General features: G+C 51.4%; 2 protein-coding genes across 6 annotated transcripts in view; one reads left to right on the forward strand and one right to left on the reverse strand.

The window, feature by feature from the left end:
• The first annotated feature begins 6,795 nt into the window (after positions 1-6,795).
• On the forward strand, positions 6,796-21,722 carry Fam151a (family with sequence similarity 151 member A). Its single transcript, XM_047521885.1, has 8 exons — positions 6,796-6,922; positions 7,917-8,060; positions 15,647-15,799; positions 16,713-16,872; positions 18,437-18,661; positions 19,402-19,541; positions 20,214-20,357; positions 20,799-21,722. The coding sequence occupies exons 1-8, from the start codon at positions 6,796-6,798 to the stop codon at positions 21,470-21,472; spliced, it is 1,767 nt and encodes a 588-aa protein (XP_047377841.1). The 3' UTR covers positions 21,473-21,722.
• The window catches only part of Acot11 (acyl-CoA thioesterase 11), a 54,676-nt gene continuing 48,084 nt past the window's right edge, over positions 15,266-21,857 (reverse strand). For all 5 annotated transcript variants that reach the window (XM_047557885.1, XM_047557855.1, XM_047557864.1 and 2 more), the window contains one exon: positions 15,266-21,745. In XM_047557885.1, coding sequence (XP_047413841.1) covers positions 21,590-21,745 — 156 coding nt within the window. In that variant the 3' untranslated portion in view covers positions 15,266-21,589. The remainder of the gene's footprint in view (positions 21,746-21,857) is intronic.

The following is a 21,857-nucleotide window of genomic DNA, read 5'->3' on the forward strand; positions in this document are numbered from 1 at the left end:
TGCCACCCGTTTTTCCAGGACCTAGCCCAGAGCCTGGCATAAAGGGAGGCTCAGAAAACATTCATGGAGGGAATGAGTGAATAAATGACAATTCTCCAAGGTAAATATCATTATCCTCATTTACTAGCATGTTAATCTAGACTGTTCACAGCTCTAAACTGATTCATGTAAAGTCCCCAGCAAGGGGCAGAAGCAGGAGTCAAACCCAGCTCCTTTCAACCCAGTTTTCCCCATGACACCAAAGAGATTCCCAAGGCATAAATCAACGAGGAAGCACATCACATCTTCCTATTTCTCATTTCCCATTCCCTCTTCCACCCTTAGGTCCTTAACTTAGAGAAAAAAAATTCAATGAAAACAAGGCAAATTGCCTAAATTCCTACTATAATACCAAACTCCAGAGATTTGGATTCAGACCTGGACTGGAAACCGGCCCTGTCTCTCTCCCGCTGTGGGGGCCTGGACGGGCCACCGTGCCACTCTAAGCACCCATCTCCAGTCCACCGATGGGCTCAGGCACATAAAATGATGACCACAGAGCGTGGCCCACAGCAAGCCCTGAACAAGTGTCCATCCGCACCGTTCCTCCCAGCCCCCGAGTGGAGAGGGTAGGGGACTGGAGAAAAGAACACAGTTGGCTTCCGGGTTCTCTGCCTTCTCCTTCCCTCCTGAGTCTTCTTGCCTCTTCCCCTCCCCCAGCTCCCACCCTCCACACTCTCAGGATGGCACTAGCCTATACTCTGTGAGCCTCAAGCTGTTCATGTCAAGTTCAATGTGTTACCTCCACCTGGGGCATCCACCTGGTAACAGAAAATTCAGCTTTAAGCCAAAGGTATGAAGTTCTAACTGTGAAATTACAGCCAGAGGAGGAAGTTTTACCCAGGGGGGTGGGGTCAAGGTGGTAACAGCCTTGTGGAGGCTAAGGAGGCTGACCCCACCCCTGGGACTTTCTCGGAGCTAACCCTCAGCTTACCTAGGCTCCCCCAAGCCCAGGCTGGTCTGTGGTCTTTGTGAGGTCACCATGATCTGGAAGCCGTCCAGCCAATAAGGCCTCTGCCCACACAGTGAGGAGAACCAAAGGAATGTCCTTCCAAAGAAAGGCATGTCACTGGGCATGTGGCGCATGCCTGTAACCCCAGCAACTTGGGAGGCTGAGGTTCGTTAGTTCAAAGTCAGTCCAAGCAAACCTAGCAAGGCCCTAAGCAATTTAGCAAGAACATATATCAAAATAAAATATAAAAAGAGTTGGGGATGTGGCTCAGTGGTGAAGTGCTCCTGGGTTCAATCCCCGGTACCAAAAAAAAAAAAAAAAAATGACCTGCCTTCAGCCCCACCCCCAATTGGCCTGGAAAGGACCTCACCTAAATGAAGACTTTTAACAGGGACTCGGGAGATAGCTCAGTTGGTAGAGTGCTTGCCTTGCGTGCATAAGGCCCTGGTTTCGATCTCCAGCACCAAAAAAAAAAAAAAAAAAAAGACTTGTAACAGTAGATCATGTTATGCTTTGGGCGTAGCCCTTGCTGCTCTGCACTGCGACTTATTTTGTAAATAGATATGTTTCTCTTCCTGTCTCCCGGCACCTCCCTAATCTCTCCCCCTCCCTAATCTGGGGGGAGAGGACAGGATTGCCTTTCTTCCCCATCCCAGGCAGAATCTGTCCTTGAGCACACACCCACCACAGGAATGAAGTAATTCAGACTTGGGGATGACCACCAGAAGAGCTAAGAAATTATTATCTCCCAAATTAACCAGCGAATTACAACTCCAGAGAACATGTGGAAGTAACGTTTGAGTCACCTTTTCCTCCTGATGGGCGGAATCATCACCCTCTGGACAGGAGTCCCGTGTTTCTCCTTAACTAGTAAAGCAATAAAACTTCTTTTTCATTTTTCTCAAAACCATGTCCCAGTCATTGGATTAGCATCGAGGATAAGGACCAAGATTTCAGTAGCAGACTGAGGTCCCCGTGGGCATTAAAGAAACCCCATAAAAAACCCCTCACCATCTGATCTCATGTCTCTTTTATTTGGGGAAAACAAGGGCTTTTGAGCTAGGTAGCCCGTGGTAAGGAAATTAATACCCTTAGAGGGAAAATACTGGCTCAAGGTGACAAGCTAGGCGAGCCCTTGATCTTTTCCCTACTCCACCCTGCCTCCTCCTCCAGTTGCGATGATAGCATAGAGCAGGGCGGGGAGGAGCAGCCGGGAGAGGCAGAACTGGAAGACCTAGATTCTTCGATAAGGAGATCAGAACCCTGCGGCTATCTCTCTAAAGAACATCTTTTTAATGATAAGCAGTAACTAAGATAATAAAGTTACATTAACTAGATGGGAAAACTTCACTGGGCACCATTTACAAAAGGAGAATGAACCTGTCCGTGAGGTTGGATTTGCGTTTGTCACCAAGGTCAACCTCAGGATATTCTTAGATATGAGAAGTAACAGGTTCTGAGACGTGCTGCTTGAAATGACCAGACTCACTCCTCACCCCCAGCGCCTGTCAACCCTTCACCGTGACCTGCCATGAGCAGCTGATGATGGGCGGGCTCTTGAATTCCCTCCCATTCACCTCGAACCTCACCTTCCTGCTCCCACCCCTCAGTCCTTCAGCCTCCATCCAGAACTCCCCCTGCTCCTTCCCCCACCTACAAACACAGCCAAGTTCTCTCCGAGAAAACTCCTTCCCACCAACTTGGCTCTTCCCCCAGCAGCCCCTCACTATCTCTTGAGCTACAACAAGACGCTCCTGAGGACCCTTTGACTCCACCCTCTCCTCCGGAGTCCTTCCAATTTTACCCGCAAGTCTGCCCTGTCCCTCCAACCCCACCCTTCAGTCCTCACTAGGATCTTCATTACGGGAGCCCCAAGCAGTGGCCAAGCCTTCTAGAAAATGTCCTCCAGGGCAGGTGCAGCCCTCTCCCAACCTCCTGCATCCCACCATGAAGGCAACTCCCTGACAATTCATTTCCTCCATAACACCTTCAAGGTTCCCCCATTGCCTGTATGGTCACAGCCCAGTCCCTGGGTCCCTTGGCATTCTCTGCGCCCATCTGGATTTTTAAAATTTTTCACTGAAGACCATGCATATGCAGAAATTTGCACATGAATCAAGTCTGATGAACTCTCACCAAGAGAGCACAGCTATGTAACCAGCACCTGGACCTAGAACATGACCACAACCCCAGGATCCTCCTCCTCGCCCCGCACTCGATATCCCCACAACAGGGGTAACCACCACCCGCACTTCCAACACTGGGCTTTAGATTTGCCTGTTTTTGCACCATATAGAAATGGAGAAGCACACACTCTTGTTTCTGTTATCTTTGGTTCAAATTGGACCTATTCCACACCTGATAGCTCTTTCTCCTCCTCCTCTTTCTTCTCATTGTTGCCAAGAGCTAGGTCCTTGTCCCTGAAGCCAATCCAATAAGGACACCTTTGGAGAAGAATAAAAAAGCAGGTTTATTGCTTTACTAACAAAGGAGAAACACAGGGGACTCCTGTCCCAAAGGCTGTGATTCTGCTCATCAGCAGGAACAGGGGGCTTTTAAAGAGGTGATTCATAGGCTACATTCCACATGTTCTCTGTTGGATTGTTAATTTGGGAGACAGTCTTTTCTGAGTTCTTCTGATACCATCCCCGAAGTCTGGATTACTTCCTTCCTCTGGTGGGTGTGTGCTCAGGGACAGATTACTCTGTCTAGGATGGGGAAGAAAGGTAATTCTGTTTCTCCTGAGATTAAGGAGCAGGGAGATTAGGGAGGAGCAGGGAAAGAGGAAGAGAAACAAGTCCATTTAAAAAATAAGTTGCAGTGGCAGGACAGCAGGGGCTATATTCAAATCACAAAGTGGACCACTACTATGTCATCGCCAGTTCTTTTTCCTTGTGTAGAGGCAGGATCTCACACAGTTCCACATGCCCTGTATCTATCCTTCAGGGTTACTCTAACCATGTTAACATTCATACTCTAGTTACAAAGTCTAAAGTTAATACTGTTGTCCTTCAAACAAGCAAACAGACAAACTCAGGGACCTTAAGACAGATTTTAAATCCAATCAGCCACCTCCCACTGTAACCATGGTCCACTGAACTGTAACCAGAACCACTGAATCGGAAACCCCGGGGTGGGGTCAGCACCCTGCATCTTCTGAAGTTGGCTCAAGATTTTTTTTTTTTTTTTTTTTTTTTTTTGGTACCAGGGATTGAACCCAGGGGCGCTCAACCACTGAGCCACATCCCCAGCCCTTTTTTATATTTTATTTTGAGACAGGGTATCACTGAGTAGCTTAGGGCCTCTCTAAATTGCTGAGTCTGGCTTTGAACTCTCGACCCTCCTGCCTCAGCTTCACCACCACACCCAGCTGAAGCCAAGCTCTTCACCAGGGTGACCCAACCCTGCCCGGCTCCCCAGCCTCATCTCCTGACCTTTTTCCCCCATGTCCCACCTGGTGCTGGAGCCATGCTGCACTACACACTCCAAGATTTGGCTGGCTCCATACACACGCTGCTCAAGGTACCTGGAATGTCCCTCTGGTTCTCCCACTCAGCCCAGGCCATGACTCTTCCGATAGCCTCCTGGCCCATGCAGGATGTTGGGGCTCTTCCCCTGTCTCTTGATCCCGCGTGTCCCATCCCGCGCCCACTGCCACTTTCCATGCCCAACATCCTCCTGGGGTGTGTGTCCCCTGCTGCACACCAGCCCTAAGACAGCTGCTCCACACCTGAACTGCCCGAGTCTGCAGATGTTTCCTCTCTTACAGAATGTGGTGGTTGGGTCCCAGAGCCTGGCATGGTGCCCAGCGCGGAGTGCACCTCATTGACATCTCACAAGCGGTATCACAGACAGCGCAGAAGTCCTTTGAAGCTTGTTCCTCCTGCAAAAGTCAGAACTGGATGAAGCCCCTCTCCTCCCAGATTGCAGCCTGGAGAGGCAGCCAGACTCAGCACCTCAGAACTTCCTGCATTCATCTCAGAGAGGATGGGGTGGGCAGGAAGACCAGGGTTTACACCCCAGCCTCAGAGCTAACTGACCCTGAGTCCTGAAGGGGGGGTGATGCTACCCCCATGGGTGTCACAAATACTTTTTTTTATTGTAAACAAATGGGATACATGTTGTTTCTCTGTTTGTGCATGGCGTAAAGGCATACCATTTGTGTAATCATACATTTACATAGGGTAATGTTGTTTGATTGGGTGTCACAAATATTAACCGAGCTATGGTTCTAATATGAGGGTGGTTTGTACATCGAGAGCCCTCATGAACTGTAAGAACTAAATTTGGGGGTTTTGCTGGGCAAATATTTTTGGTTAAATATTATAACCAAAAAGAGGGGCCATCCCATTGTCCATGGTTATGAACAAGAAAAGATCAGCAGATACCATAAAACCAAGCAACTGGGCCTGTGTTTGAATGTGATATTGAGGTGACTTGGGACAAGTACGGGCCTCTCTGGGTTCAATTTCTTCTCCTGTATCATGGGGACACGAGAACCATTTGGCAGTGTTGTAACTGTTTGAAATACCAGGTGCCACAAGGAATCCAACACATGCTCAGAAGTAGCTGGATAAGGCAGAATTTACTTCTGCAGAAGGCTGTGCTGCCGAACCTGGCAAGCCAGCATACCTGGGCGGGCAGTTCACCTATCTTCATCCCTAAGACTTGCTCTCATAGGAGGGGCTGGGGGTTATATTTTATGTGATTGGCTCATTGTAAAATTGGGCAGGCAAAGGGAAGGGCTATAGTTAAAATGCTACAATGGATTTCAAAATGACTACGATTGGATCTTACATCCCAATTAAGGCTAAATACTATATTCTGAAAATGGACCACTGAACTTTCTATTTCTTACATAATGAGTATATGAAATAAAGATGGATTTTATAGGATATCAATAAATAACATATTTTATTACTATTAGTGGTAACGAAAGTAGAAAAAATGCAAACCAGACCCGGCCAGACACCTGGCCCCTATGCACTCACTAATAGTCACCAAGTGCCCCCTGCTGGATTTCTCTGTCAGCCTCTGCACTCTGAGTACAGGTAACTCTTGGGACTCTTTTAAACTCCAGGGTCCCTAAAATAGGGGCTGTCTCTACACTTGCTTCCTGGAGCTCCCTCTGCGGGGGAAGGGGACTCAGGCCTCTGCTCGTGCACTTCAATGCAGGAAGTGGCAGGGGTGTCCTGCCTGCCGGGGTATCAGTTTCAATCCCAGTTCAATCACCAGTTGTGATCTTAGATAAAAGGAAAATTTATGTCCCTCAGGCAGCTTTAATCTCTCCTTGTCGCCAACCCTTCCCTGACCCAGGGATTTTCTGGGGCAGGGCAAAAAGTCCTAGAGTTAGAAAGGGCCTTTACAAATCACCACAGGGGCAAATGCGGCCCAGAGAAGGGCAGATGTTTGCCCCAGGCCACCAGGAAACCAAGGTTGCGCTAGGCTAGATCTCAGGCCTCCCACCCCTCAGGCAGGGGCAACAGGCAGGGGTGGGGACTCAGGCCATGTCCTCCGCTACTTCTTATTGTGCTCAAAGGTCATTTGGGGGATGGCAGGATTTTCTGCTTGACCTATTAGGATGCCAGGCGGGTGAGGGGACAAAGAGGAGGGCGGGGAAGGAGGAGGGACTTCAAAAGTTGTCTCCAGACCCGGACATCCAGGGCTGCAGGAGTTGGCCAGGTCTGGGAGGGAGTTAGGTGCTGCTGGGGCTCCTGCCCACGACCCAATCCCAGCTGTGGGGAGTCTCAGGGGCTCTGGGCTGTGAAGAGTAGGGAAGGGGACACTCTCTAGAAAGGGTCAGCATGGCCTGCAGGAAGTGTTGCTCAGGTCATCAGACCAAGTGGGTCCTTGCCGGCAGTGCCAGCGTGGCTCTGGTGTTCACCATTGGGATGGTCTTGGGCTTCACCCTGCAGCGGGGCACCCAGACAGGTAAGACTCATCCTGCTGCCACCCAGGGTGGCCGCCCCATGCTGTCCTTCCTTGTCCCCACCAAGGCTCACCCCCAGCCTCAGCTCCAGCTGCCCCTTCCATACACCAACCCTCCCAAGACTTCAACCCCCGTGGAGGGTCCCCTGGTTTTCTTCCCCCTGGTCAGTTGCCTGAAGACCACCCATTCTCAGCCTTTAGCCCAGCCCTCCCTCCTTCGCCCTCGGATGGGTATTCCTTCTTGGGCATCTTGGGGGCACCCAAACTCAGAAGGCTGGGCTGCACTCGGCTGCCTGCATCCCTTCTCCTCCCTAGCCCTCGGTGAGCCTGGGGTAGCCTCCCTGTGCCCCGAGCCTGGTGCCTATGCCCAGCACCTGAGCCTCAAAGGCTCTGCCTTTTCTCCTTGCCAGCCCTGCCTCTGAGGCCTCTCCTGACCTCCTGGACCCGCAGCGGCCTTCCCTTCCCACAGTCCCTCTGCCCCAGCCTGCTCTTGCCAGCACCTGCTCCCTCTGCAGCCAGCGAGCTCTTTCTAAACGACCCACTCACTCCCTGTCCCCAGGACGCGCCCAGTGCCTTTTCTGGCCTCCAAGACCTTTCACTACCTGACCGTAGCCCTCCTCTCCAGCCTAGCCCAGCCCATCTCTCCATCCCCACCAGGCCAATGGCCATTCCTTTAGACGGCTGTGCTTTCTCATGGCCAACCAAGCCTTCACTTCTGCTGTTCTGTCCCCATTTTGTGGTTAAATATGCACCCATCCTTCAAGGCCCCCTTGACTGTCCCCTTCTCAGTGAGCTCCCCTTCTCTCTGCCCCAGGCCAGCATCTGAACCTCCGTGGCCCCAGAATCCTGTGCGATTCCCTCCCTGGCAGTCTCGGGACTCGGTGCATCACAGTCCCCTGCAGCACATGGAGGGAGTCCAGAGAGGGTTGGGGGGGTGACAGATAAGCGTCTTGGGCTGGGCTAGGATAGACAGCAACAGCCCCTGCTTTCACTCCAGGCTGTGAGCAGGACACCTGTCGCCCCGACGCAGACATGCTGGAGTACCTGCTGAGCCTGGGGCAGATCAGTCACCCGGATGGCCTGTCAGTCACCTGGTATCACGCGGCCAACAGCCAGGAAGAGATGAAGGCTGCCCTGAGCAGTAAGTCCAGCTGCCAGAACTGGGGCAGGCCAGGGAGTGGGGTGGAGGAGAGAGGGAGGAGGGCCGAGGGAGGCTGAGAAGCTGTGGTCACCGCAGGCTTAGAATGGCCACCTTCGTGTTCTTGTCACACTCGACCTGAGGAAGTGGGGCCCTGGAAGCTGAGGAACTGGCTCAAGGTGGTGCAGCTGATGAGCTCCAAGCCTGGGATTTGGAGGAGACATCTGATTCCAAAGTCACCATGTACTGCCTCTGTCCCTCCTAAGGAGGCCTTTGCCCTTAAGGTCTAAGGAAGCCAGAGATCTGAATTTGGAGCCTGGAGCTACCAAAATGAATGGTGAACACCTGAGCAGCATGCGTGACTCCTGAGTCTCAGATGCAAAATTATCATGGTGACCAGTCAGCAGCCACTCACAGGGTGGGACCCGCCCACCATCACACCGGGGTTCCCCAGGGAACACTGCAGCCCTTCCATGGGCAGCATTTTACAGAAGACAAATGGAGGCTCAGAGAAGTCAGGTGACTTACTCCAGGCTCTGCGGTCCAAGAGAGGTTAGGCGGTGGGGAGCCCTGAGCGGCAGCCCCAGAGGGGATGCTCCAAGCCACTGCCCTGTGCTTGATCCCTGGGTCAAGGAGGAAACTCCTTCAGGACACTTGGGGAGCTCAGTGGAAAATGTCCGTGTAAGTTCCGGTACTCTAAGCTGTAAGAGACGAAGGGAATGCTCCTCAAGCTTGAGCCAGCTTCGGAAGGCACAGGGCGCTGACCCCACCTCGGGGTTTCTGATTCAGTGGTTCTGGGGTGGGGCCAGAGAAGTTGCATCTCCCACAAGTTCCCAGGTGATGTTCATACTGTTGGACACCGGACTGCACTTTAAGAACCATTACCCAAGAAAAACCTCCCAATTTTCAGATGAGGAAACTGGAGTGCGGAGTGGAAAAGGGTCTTGTCCCGGGTCACACAGTAGTTCTGAGGCAGTGAGGCCTGGGAGCCAGCCTCGAGTTCCTGCAGGCTCCCCACACCTGTGGGCCTGGGAGGAAGGTCTGGGAAATGTTTGCTGAATGAGTGAGGAGAGGTGGGTAGGGAGGACTTTCCAGGGGAGGCAGCCTGGGTGGCGAAGTTTGCAGCTGGGTCTGCAAACCAGGGTCTTCTCAGTTCTGGAGGCTGATGGCTGGGCTGTGGTGACTAGGGGGACAAAGAGCCCTCTGCCCTGACAGAGATCCAAGCCAGAGAATTAAAGGAACTGCCATCCCCTCGTTCTTCCCAGCTCAGCTCTGACACTGGTAGGAACGATCAAAGCCCCACCAAGACAGGACCTTGGTTGAGAAGATAGCCAAACAGCCTAACCAGCCCCAGCCACCAGCAGGGAACTACACAGGCTCCCCTTAGCATAGCTCCAGGGGTCCAAAAAGACCTCAGGCCTTGTTTCCTCCCTGAGAATTCTGCCAGGTTCCTGAGGTAGACCTTTAAGAGGAGGAGGGTATTGGCACCCAGAGGGGAGCTGGTATAGAGGTGGGCTGATGAAACCATCTCATTTTTTTGGGTGTTTTTTGTTTTGTTTTGGTACCAGGGATTGAACTCAGGGGCACTCCACCACTGAGCCACATCCCCAGACCTATTTTGTATTTTATTTAGAGACAGGGACTCATCGAGTTGCCTAGCACCTCACCATTGCTGAGGCTGGCTTTGAACTCTGGATCTTCCTGCCTCAGCCTCCCGAGCACTGGGATTACGGGCGTGCGCCATCACGCCCAGCTCATTGAAAACCTTCTTGGATATAATCAGACATTCATGTGGAGAGGAGACCTGGAAGGCAGACAGAACTGGGCTCCAATTTTACCTTGGCCATTTACCAGCAGAGTGATTTGGAACAAGTGACTCCACCAGTCTACAGCTAAGCTCCTCACTCTGTGCAGGGCAGGCTGGCAGGGTGACCATTTATCATCCAAGCCAGGGCAGGCTGAGCTGTGAAAGAGGTCAGGATCAGGAAATATGCTGAGACAACAGAAATAAACCAGACGGTCCCAGGTTACCTTAGGTAAGTGAGCTACTCTGTGCAAATAATAATTCATGCTTAGTGAACACTAACCAGGGATGTTTTACTATTTAATTCTTGTAGATGAGGAAACAATTACAGAGAGGTCAGAGAACCTGCCCAAGGTCCCCAGTTGGCTGGGCTGGAAGGCAGCAGTGTGAGTTGGGGGTCTGCACACACAGCCCCATGCCCCACTTCCTCAATGCCTAAACCTGGCACAGGGAGGGTGGCTGGAAGACTTGGAAAGTACACGTCCCCTTCCCTCTGGAGAGCAGCGTCCTTCAGTCTGATGGCAGCCCCTGAGGAACAGGGCTTCTGCTGTGGCCACGGGAACCCCATCCTGCCTTTCTCTTGTTCCTTATTTGTGACCCCTCCCCAAGCAAGAGAGTCCTTGGGAGACATAAACGATTTTTAATGTCAAGGGAGTTTTCTCAGGAAGAAGGTGGGTCTGGGTGGTGATCACAAAGAGGCTGATTAGGTCCAGAGTGCAATTACCACCAGTATGTTGTCCCACCCGCTGAGCGTTTGCGTGGACCTGACCCAGAAAGAAGAATGGGAAATGAATGAGACATGGTCTGTCTTTAAGATGCTCCTGGGGTCTCAAGGAAGAGTCACTGGGATGCAGGAACATGGCTCCCCCAAACCTAACCTGCTTCCTCAAGGCGCCTCCACCTCTGCCAGACCAGAACTGGCCCCGGTGACATGGGGGAGGGGACCTCCGTGCTCACACTCTGAAGTCACCCTCTTATCTACCAGGTGCACCTTGGGCCTGGATTCCCTAGGCCCCGTGGGAGCCCCAAAACCTTTGAACCCCTCGGCCAAAAGTTAAGATTAAAAAGGACTTTGTGTTTCAGTCATAAAGTCCATATTCACAGCATTCATAAAGCCCTTCACGAATCGCAATCAGCTCCATGGCCGTATCTTGTATTCTGGGGCAGGGAAGCTTGTCCCCTCGTTGATGGGGACAGAGTCCCAGCTGCCTCAAAGCTCGAGGTATAACTCAAAGATGAAGTGTGCTGACGCACAAGGTGCTGGCAGCCGCCCGTGGTCAGTGTCCTCCCTCCTGGAAACCCAGACACCTCGGGTGTAGAGAAATCTGCTAAAATTCTCCAGGGCGTTGGGTGACCTTTCTGGGCCTGGGCAGGTACTTCTTGACTTTTTATCATTAATGCACTCAGACATCCACCACTCAGTACCCATCTTTGAAGCACCCATCTAGGCACCAGGAATTCGAGGGACAGTCAGTTTCCACCCAGACCCTGTAGTCACAGGTGATAGGAGGGCTGGCACTCGGTAAGCAAGAGCACCACCCTGGCTGAGCACGCAGAGGAGGAGGTTTCGCTGGCAGCACAGAGCAGGGTGACCTGACCAACAGACTGGGGCTCCTTGAAGTGATGTTTTCCACCAACCTGGGTGAGAGGAGGGGCCCTAGGAAAGCTGTGGAAGGAGGAGGGATGCAAGGCAGCAGCCACACCAAGAACCCAGAGAGGGAAAAGACAAAACACGCCAGAGTCTTGCTCCTCAAAGTGTGGTCCAAGGACCAGCAGCCCGGACCTCCCTGGGAGCACGTTAGAGATGGAGAATCTTGGTGGTGCCCCACATCTGCTGATCAGAACCAGCATTTTAACAGTTCCTGAAGGATCTCTGCATATTAAAGGTGGAGAAGGTGGAGAGGCTGGAACCCGAGGCTTCAGGAAGGGAGAGACCTGAGATGTGACTGGAAAATGTCAGGGCCTGGTCATGAAGACGGCAAAGATGGCCTTCGGGAGTTTGGATTTGAATCTCAGGAACATGGGTGGATTTGTTTGTTTTGCAGTGCTGGGGATTGAACCCAGGGCCGTGTGCATGTGAGGCAAGCGCTCTACCAACTGAGCTATATCCTCAGCCCCTGGGTGGATTTTTAATGGGTTTTTTAAATTTTGTTTTTTATCAGGACAGTGATGTGATCAGGTAGGTGTTTAGAACATGCACTCTAGTGACTACAGAGAAGAGGCCTGCAGCAGTGCTAGAGGGACCAAAACAGCGAGGCTCAGGACATGGAAGAGCGGCCCCTCCCAGCGCCAGGCTGTGCCCTTGTGGAGGCTGGACTCGACTCCTCCCTCAGCCCACTACACTTCCCAAATTCAAGCGCCCCTTGCATGGTCTTCCAGAGACCGCTGCCTATTAGAAAGGTCTGAGCCCTACTAGATGAGCTCTCAACGCCAGGGATCAGAGGACATTCTCCTGATGGCGTTAACCTTGTGAAATTAAAAGATAAAAATAACAATGCTCAGTACTGATAGGGATGCAGTGAGGGAGGTAATCCACGTTCTCTAGGCGGAAACATAAAGCAGAACAGCCTTTCTGGAAAGTAACTTGATAATATGGACTTTTAAATGACCCTGTGTTGCCAGGGAGGGGATGAGCTAGGGCCATAGCTCACTGGTACAGTGCTTGCCTAGCCTTGTGAGCGCCCAGGTTCAATCCCCAATTTTAGGTATATCCTGTATTGGCCTGCACTCAGATTCTATAAGGAGGGATCAGAAAATCTTTGCAAAAAATTAGAAACTATCAAAATGATTCAGGGGTGGAGGATGGTTTTTCAACTACTTTTCGTTGTTTTTTTTTTATTGTAAACAAATGGGATGCATGTTGTTTCTCTATTTGTACATGGAGTCAAGGCATACCATTTGTGTAATCACAAATTTACATATGGTAATGTTGTTTGATTCATTCTGTTATTTTTTTCCCTTTCCTCCCACCCCTCTTTTCCCTCTATACAGTCCTTCCTTCCTCCATTCTCAACACCCTCCTTAACCCTAATCCTAACCCTAGCCCCTCCCATCCCCCATTATATGTCCTCTTCCGCTTATCAGCGAGATCATTCGTCCTTTAGTTTTTGGAGATTGGCTTATCTCACTTAGCATGATATTCTCCAATTTCATTCATTTGCCTGCAAATGCCATGATTTTTTTTTTAATTTATCCTTTAATAGGAACTCCAAACTTTCTCTGTCGTTTGGTGTCCATCTATATTCGTCGTTTAAGCTACATCTCCAGTGGTTAAAAAAAAAAAAGAAAAAAAGGCACGGTCTTCCTAAAATTATCCAAGCAGACCTCGAATTTCCCTTCACTGTCTTGGACTCCGGGGTAGCTGGAATTACAGGCGGGCGCCAGAGGGCTCAATTAGGTTTTTGTTGTTGTTGTTTTTACTGTTGTCGTTTAATTCCAAGCCTCAACTATTCTGAGAAAGTGAGGTCTGAGCTGACTCCTGACGATCAGTTGAAGTTGGCTGGTTGGTGAGGTAAAAGGGCGTCGTAGCTGGAGAACACCCGGCATCGCAAAAAGAAAAACAAGCATATTCAAATGCCATGATTTTATCATTCTTTATGGCAGAGTAATATTCCATTGTATATATATGCCACAGTTTCTTTATCCATTCATCAACTGAAGGACATCTAGGTTGGTTCCACAATCTGGCTATGGTGAATTGAGCAGCAATGAACATTGATGTGGCTGTATCTCTATAGTATGCTGATTTTAAGTCCTTTCGGTATAGGCCAAGGAGTGGGATAGCTGGGTCAAATAGTGGTTCCATTCCAAGCTTTCTGAGGAATCTCCACACTGCTTTCCAGAGTGGCTGCACTAATTTGCAACCCCATCAGCAATGTATGAATGTATGAGTGTACCTTTTTCCCCACATCCTCGCCAACACCTATTGTTGCTTGTGTTCTTGATAATCGCCATTCTAATTGGGGTGAGATGGAATCTTAGGGTGGTTTTGATTTGCATTTCTCTTATTACTAGAGATGTTGAACATTTTTTCATATATCTGTTGATTGCTTGTACATCTTCTTCTGTGAAGTGTCTGTTAATTTCCTTAGCCCATTTGTTGATTAGATTATTTGTATTCTTGGTGTAGAGTTTTTTGAGTTCTTTATATATTCTGGAAATTAGTACTATAGCTGAAGTGTGTGTGGTAAAGATTTTCTCCCACTCTGTAGGCTCTCTCTTCACATTACTGATAGTTTCCTTTGCTGAGAGAAAGCTTTTTTAGTTTGAATCTATCCCAGTTGTTGATTCTTGCTTTTATTTCTTGTGCTATGGGAGTTCTATTAAGGAAGTCTGATCCTAAGCCGACATGTTGAAGATTTGGACCTACTTTTTCTTCTATAAGATGCAGGGTCTCTGGTCTGATTCCGAGGTCCTTGATCCATTTTGAGTTGAGTTTTGTGCAGGGTGAGAGATAGGGGTTTAATTTTCATTTTGCTGCATATGGATTTCCAGTTTTCCCAGCACCATTTGTTGAAGAGGCTATCTTTTCTCCATTGTATGTTTTTGGCACCTTTGTCTAGTATGAGGTAACCATATTTATGTGGGTTTGTCTCTGTGTCTTCTATTCTGTACCATTGGTCTATGTGCCTGTTTTGGTGCCAATACCATGCCGTTTTTGTTTCTGTTGCTCTGTAGTATAGTAGAAGGTCTGGTATTGTGCTGCCTCCTGCTTCACTCTTCCTGCTAAGGATTGCTTTGGCTATTCTGGGTCTCTTGTTTTTCCAAATGAATTTCATGATTCTTTCTCTATTTCTATGAGGTACATCATTGGGATTTTAATTGGAATTGCATTGAATCTGTATAGCGTTTTTGGTAGTATGGCCATTTTGATGATATTAATTCTGCCTATCCAAGAACAAATGAGCTCTTTCCATCTTCTAAGGTTTTCTTCACTTTCTTTCTTTAGTGTTCTGTAGTTTTCATTGTAGAGGTCTTTCACCTCTTTTGTTATATTGATTCCCAAGTAGTTTGAGTGTTGATTTTATATCCTGCTACTTTGCTGAATTCATTTATTAGTTCTAGAAGTTTTCTGGTGGAATTTTTTGGATCCTCCAAATGTAGAATCATGTCATCGGCAAATAGTGACAGTTTGAGTTCTTCTTTTCCTATCATATCCCTTTAATTTCTTTGGTCTGTCTAATTGCTCTGGCTAGAGTTTCAAGGACAATGTTGAATAGAAGTGGTGAAAGGGGCATCCCTGGCTTTGTTCCAGTTTTTAGAGGGAATGTTTTCAGTTTTTCTCCATTAAGAATGATGTTGGCCTTGGGCTTACCATAGATGGCCTTTATGGTGTTGAGATATGTTCCTACTATCCCTATATTCTCTAGTGTTCATTTTTTATTTCCAAACAGTCTCACTAAGTTGCTTAGGGCCTCTCTGAGTTATTGAGTTGCTGAGGCTGACCTCCAACTTGTGATCCTCCCACCTCAGCCTCCCAAGTCTCTGGGATTACAGATGTGCACCACTGCGCCCAATTGTGGTTTTAATGAAATGTAGAGAAGATTGTGAAAATGTCTCATAATGTTGCAAGAAAAAACAAAAATTAAAAACGCAAGGAGTTTCAACTTTGTAAAAACTACCCATAGGCAAAAACGAACAAAAATACAATAAAACATGAACTATGATGGGAATGTGGCTAAACAGTTTTTCTGCATTTTTAAAATGTTCTATGACAAATGTATAATGCCCTTATGAGGAGAAAAATTGGTTTTTAAAAATGGATTATTTTCTGATCCTTAAACAGGCAACGCCATGGTCTTGGAGGCAGATGTCACTGTCCAAGGGCTCAACACAGCTAATGAGACAGGGGTCCCCATCATGGCCCATCCCCCAGCCATCTACAGCGACAACACCCTGCAGCAGTGGCTGGAGACCGTGCTGGCCTCTTCCCTGAAGGGTATGGAACCCCAGGCCCCTCCCCAGCACTCTGGTCCTGGGCAGAGTCCCCACGAGTCGCTCACGGCCCTGGCTTTCCCTCCCAGTGTGCCAGGTGCCCCGGCTCTGAAGACCAGGTGAGGTGGGGAAGTGACAGGTCCAGGTGTCCTCTCCTGGACACACAGATGAGGTGAGGTGCCGGGCAGTGCAGAGCAAACTACAGAGTGCCCCGTGTTCAGGCGTCCCCTCCTGATCCACGGGACTGGACGCAAGGTGTTCAGGGCTGAGCCTACACCTGTCCCCAGGCCCCATCGCTGGGGACAGTCAGAACCTGGGCACCCTCCTAACGTCTCCCTGTCCCTCCTCCTCCACTCAGCTGCTGCATCTGCCAATTCTCACCCCAGTCCAGCCTACCGTCTCTCTCCTGGCCTCCTTCCTCATGGGCTCCTGTCCCAAACTCAGCTCTGGCCTTCCCTTGCCTCCTGCATGTGCGCGCACACACACACACACAGTGACCATTCCAGAAGGCCAGTGTTTTCAAAACACTCCCCTGCTGTAACCCTCCATGGCTCCCCATTGTCTTGGCCTCGCTTTCACATCTTTTTCTCATTTTCCAGCCTCATCTCCTCCGCCACCCCAATAAGATGGGCTTCCATTTGCACCGCCTGTCTGTGTCTAGGCTGCTTCCTGAAACTCCCCTGTACACAATCCCCAGGCCCAAACCCTCAGCAGCTGGCCTCTGCCTCGGCCCCTGGGGTGGGACTCGCAGTTCTAGAGGCCAAGCCCTTCTCTGGGTTGGCTCTGTTTGGAAGGCGGTCCTCACACCCGGCCAGAGTCTGCTGGTCCTCCCCGTTCCCCAACGCCACACACACACACCCCTGCCAGCTCACCAGCCCCTGGAGCCACGCGTGCCGGCCCTTGCCTCCTCTCCACAGGCATCAAACTGGACTTCAAGAGCCTCAAGGCCGTGGGCCCCTCCCTGGACCTCCTGCGGCAGCTGACAGAAGCCGGAAGAGTCCGGAGGCCCGTGTGGGTCAATGCTGACATCCTGAGGGGTCCCAATGTGCCCATCCCAACGGAGGTCAACGCTACACAGTAAGCGCGTGCTCTCTGCCCCAGCTGGGACCTGCCTGGAGGCCGCCTTCAGTCCACCACAGAGCGGCCTCACCAGAGTCCTCGCACTTGCTGTTCCCTCTGCCTTGAGTACCTTTCCCCCTTTTCGAATGAACTTCTGCCCAGTCGGTACCACCTCCAGAAACATCCCTGACTTCCTCAGTCCCCACATTTCTTCCTCACATAGCCCTAATTTCACGGGGCGGTCACTGTGGGTTCACAGATTTTCACTCCCACTTGGGGACTCCGGGAGGGCAGTCAGGGCCACCTCTTCTGTCTCCACAGTGACTAGCACAGGACTTGGCTGCGAGAAAAGCCTACAACACTGGCTCCTCCCAGCCCCCCTGCACCTCCGTCCACTAACAGCCCTGGGACGCCAACCGCAGGGTGACAAAGGAGTTCTGCGTGGAAGGGAGGGATGTCCTTAACTGGGTCCTTCGCTAGGCAGCACTGCTACGTGAGGAGTGTCCGTTCTCCCCATTCTACAGATGTGAAAAATCGTAGTAACTGAGGCTCAATTTGTTGAAAGTTTATTACTTATCCCAGGCACTATTTTAAGCACTTGATTTGAAGAACCACTTAACATTTGCAAAGAGAATGAGGTAGGTGCTATCCCTGTTTGTTTTACAAACACAGGAACTACCTTAGGGAAGTTAAATGACCGGCCTACAGCTTAGTAGCAGCGGGAAGATTCAAACCTAGGCCTTTGCAACTCTAAGCCCCATGCACTTTACCTTCCCTGGCTCCCCCGCCCCCATCTGTCCATCCAACCAGCCAACAGTCCATCCATCCAACGTTTATCATGCTTCTCAAACTGGTGCACTTGGAAAGTGGCAGTGTGAAAATATAGTCAATGGTCCAAGAGAAATGTGGTTGGTCTCGAAGTGTGGATTCTACTCAGGGCAGGGAGCAGCAGGAGCATTGTTTTTGCCTCTTGAAATTTGCATAAGAGCAATTTTTTGGGGTATCAGGGATTGAACCCAGGGGCACTTCACTGCTGAGCCACATTCCCAATCCTTTTTCTGTTTTATTTTGAGACGGTATCACTAAGTTCCTCAGAGCCTCACTGAGTTGCTGAGTCTGGCTTTGAACTCATGATCCTCCTGCCTCAGTCTCCCAAGTCACTGGGATTACAGGCATGTGCCTCCACATCTGCCTTAAGAGCAAAAAAAATTTTTTTTAAATATTTTAATCTGAAACTTGCTAGGTGTGTTAACACACCCTATCTCAAAATACAAAATTGTTAAATTAAAAAAAGGAAAGGGGATGTACGTAGATGATGGGTAGAGAGCCCCTGGGTTCAATACTGAGTACAGAAGAAGCCCTACCCTTTGGGAAGTGATGCTGTCATCTGAGAATTAGAGGTTGACCAGACCAAGGTCGGAGTCAGGACCTGAACCCAGGCTTCCCTGACTCCAGGGTGCCTGCCCCACTGCTGTTCTATAGGCTCTGCTGCTGTCCTTGGTCACAGATTCCCAGTGATGAGAACACAAGAAAAGAAGGGACCAGCATGGCTCTGAAAGACCAGCGTTTCTGTTCTCTGCAGGTTCCTGACGCTGGTCCAGGAGAAGTATCCTGAAGCGACCCTGTCCCCAGGCTGGACCACCCTCTATGTGCCCTTGTTCCCAAACAGCACCTACACCCAAGCCATGGTGGAGAAGATGCAGGAGCTGGTGGGAACACTGCCACAGAGGGTCACCTTCCCTGTGCGGGCCGTCATGGTGCGCGCCGCCTGGCCCCACTTCAGCTGGCTGCTGGGCCAATCTGAAAGGTGAAGACCCCACAGCTACTCACAATCCCTGCCTCCAAACCCACCTCCAGGCTTAGCTGCCTGGGGGAGTCCTGGATCCCAGGCCTAGGCTGGAGAGTCCTGAAGACCATCTTGTCCAACCCCTACTGGTGCTCACACCTACAATGTCCCTGTCTTTTATTTGTATACCTCTGGTGATAGGCTGCTCACTACTCCCTGGGGGTGGGGAGGGCAGGTTTCCATTGGTGGGCAACTATCTGCCTATTAACGAATGTTTATCCTGAGATGAGACAGAATCACCTCCCCCTAGCTTCCTTCATAGGCCACCTGTGCCCCTGGGGCTACAGAGAGGACACCAACTCTGCCCAAAATAGCCCCATAGAGCTGGAGGGACCCTGCCCTGCAGCCAGCTCCCAGCTGCCCAGCCCTCCTCCCCAGTCACTCCCCCCGAAGTCCCAAGGCAGGCCCCTTTCCCTCTTCACAACTGATCTCCTCCATGCACCCTGCCCTTCTGTCCATGTCCCTTTCCTAAGACAGGACTCACATAGGCACTCCAGGTGGACACCTCCTATGTCCTCCCTGACCTCTGCTCTCAGACACCCCTAGGAATGCGCAGTGCTCAGGGAGGAGGGGCTGTGTGAAGCGGGAGGACGGATGCTCCACCCTTGGGCCCAGCCAGCCTCTGGTTCTGGGAACAGAAGTGGAGCCGCGGGTCTTGCTGGGCCCAGACAGGCACTGAGCCGGCTGTCTGTGCCCACCAGGTACAGCCTGACCCTGTGGCAGGGCGCCTCCGACCCCGTGTCAGTGGATGATCTCCTCTACATCCGGGACAACACCGCGGCCCACCAAGTCTACTACGACCTATTTGAGCCTGTGCTGTCGCAGTTCAAGGAGCTGGCCTGTAGGGAGGGAGCCTGGGAGGGGTGGTATGAGCTGGATTCTGCATAGCGCAGACCCCGGGTGGATCCTGGAGCAGAGCTGGAGGAAGGGCCATCAGAAGGGGAAAATCCTGAGTGGAACAGGAGGAAGAAATTCCGAGTGCCTCTTGCAGTCCAGCCCCTGGGATGGTATTCTATTTACATGAATATCCATGAAGCCAGGGTTCCAGTTTATAGGTAGGGAAACAGGTGCAAACAGCTAGAGTTTATACGTCATCAGATCTTACAAGGCACAGCTCTTATCAGAACTCAGCAAATTCCATCCCTGTAGACTTTCCAGGTAGCACCGTTTCTCTTTGGGTGACACTCATCAATCACCCAGATGCTACTGCGTGAAGTTGTTCCCTGAACCTAGAAGAAACTGCAGCTAAGCAGTCACAAGGGGGGACCCACCAGAGTCCACGTTCCCACTGTGGGAGCCACCTAAGTGAGGGGAGGATACTAGCTGGGGTATAGCCAGTTCTGGGTCCATCCAGTTCCAATCCAGTAACTGCTGAAGGACCTTGGGCAAATCACTTCTAATCTATCAAAGGGGGATTGGACAGCAGGAGTTAGGCAGAATTTGATAGAACTAGGACATATAGAAGGCACTCTGAATGGTTCCCACTTAATCTCAACCATTTCGGACCCCACAGTGAATGCCACACGGAAGCGAATGTACTACACGGGCAGCAGCCTGATCCCTGTTCTCCAGCCACCCGGGGCTGATGGTCTGGGTGTGGAGTGGCTGCTTCCAGAAGTCCGAGGCAATGGCAGAACAGCAATGATTACGCTCCCTGGTAAGTCTGCCAACAGCCCTGGTACCCCTAGCTGACCTGCAGGGGTGTCGCTTGCCTGGTGGATACCTTGGATCTCCGTTGCCATGGCAACATGGGCCCATGTAAGGCACACACTGGATACAAAGTAGGGTGGGCAGGGGGGGTGCAGTAGTGTGGAGCAGGGGCTTCCTGGCCTTCAGACCAGCACCCTTAAGTCCTCAGCCACATCAGGCTGTAGGAGGAGCCAGCATCTGACACAGTCCTGCATCACAAGTAAAGGCCAAGAGCTGAGCTGGCAGCTAATCACTTTTAGTGTTAACAGGTACCAAGCACAACTGGAACCCAGAACTAGGTTGGAGGATTCCAGAGAGGCGAGACTGTCCCCGTAGCCCCCAGTGCCCTTTAACAAGGGATTCTGGCTCCCATGGGAACCTGAGCCCCTGCCACCCTTGCCTCTTTCAGACAGAGAAGGCATGATCCTGCTGGATGTTGGTCTCCAGGGAACTGCAGCCGGGGACCCTGTGCCCATCATCCGTGCCCCAGGCAGTCCTGCCTTGACTCTGGAGTCGTGCCTGCTGCAGCTGGCCATGCGCCCTGGGCGCTGGGGCATCCACGTGCACATTGCAGAGCCCGCAGCCCTCCGGCCATCCCTGGCCCTCCTGGCCCGCCTCTCGGCCCTTGGCCACCTGCCTCGGCCTGTGTGGGTAGGGGCCACAATCTCGTATGGGAGTTTTGTGGTCCCTGGCCACATGGCTGGCAAAGAGTTGCTTATGGCTGTGGCTGAGGTATTCCCCCATGTAACAGTGGCACCCAGCTGGCCCAAGGAGGTGCTGGGCAGTGGCTATGGGGAGCAGCTGATCACAGATATGCTGGAGCTCTGCCAGGGGCTCTGGCAACCTGTGTCCTTTCAGCTGCAAGCCAGACCACTGGACCAGAACGTGGCAGGAGCTGTGGCCAGGCTGCTGGCGGCCTCGCCTCGGGCCACCGTCACAGTGCAGCACAGCCTTGCTGGGAGCAACTGTGCAGCTGTGTGGGCAGGGCTGCTGGCAGCCAGTGGCGTGGACAGGACCAGAGTCTACTGCAGGCCACCCCAGGGGTACCACGAGGACTCGTGGGCAGATGTTGGCAGAAACTGACCACCAAGTGGTGCCAGGCCAGCCAACTCCTGGATCCAGCCTTCCCTGCGGGAGCAAACGCCCCTGCCTTCCTCCGTGCACAGCACGTGGGTCCATGGGGCAGGCTGGAGCGGGAGCCTAGAGTGTCTGGAGGCTGGGGGCCAGGTCATTCCGATTGTCCAGGAGGAAACGTTCACAAGCCTTGAAGGTGTTGTAGAACTCTGAGGAGAGGCCAGCCACGTTGGTGGTCACGTAGTTGAGGAGGTCCGGGGTGGCCTGATTGTAGTAGGACACCTGCAGGGTGGGAAGCCATGCTCAGGGAGGCAGAGAAGGGTGGGGCAGGGCCACAGCCCCGGGCGTGAGGCAGGTAGGGAGTCACCTTCTGGGAGAGCAGCAAATACAGCCA

This window comes from Sciurus carolinensis, chromosome 1 (assembly GCF_902686445.1).
Source record: "Sciurus carolinensis chromosome 1, mSciCar1.2, whole genome shotgun sequence".
In the NCBI taxonomy this organism is placed as follows: domain Eukaryota; kingdom Metazoa; phylum Chordata; class Mammalia; order Rodentia; family Sciuridae; genus Sciurus; species Sciurus carolinensis.

Excerpts from the sequence above, each read along its gene's own strand:
- Fam151a (XM_047521885.1), top strand. The coding sequence starts at position 6,796 with ATGGCCTGCAGGAAGTGTTGCTCAGGTCATCAGACCAAGTGGGTCCTT. Across the intron at positions 8,061-15,646 it reads GATGAAGGCTGCCCTGAGCA|GCAACGCCATGGTCTTGGAG; the intron begins GTAAGTCCAGCT and ends ATCCTTAAACAG. Across the intron at positions 15,800-16,712 it reads GCTGGCCTCTTCCCTGAAGG|GCATCAAACTGGACTTCAAG; the intron begins GTATGGAACCCC and ends TCCTCTCCACAG.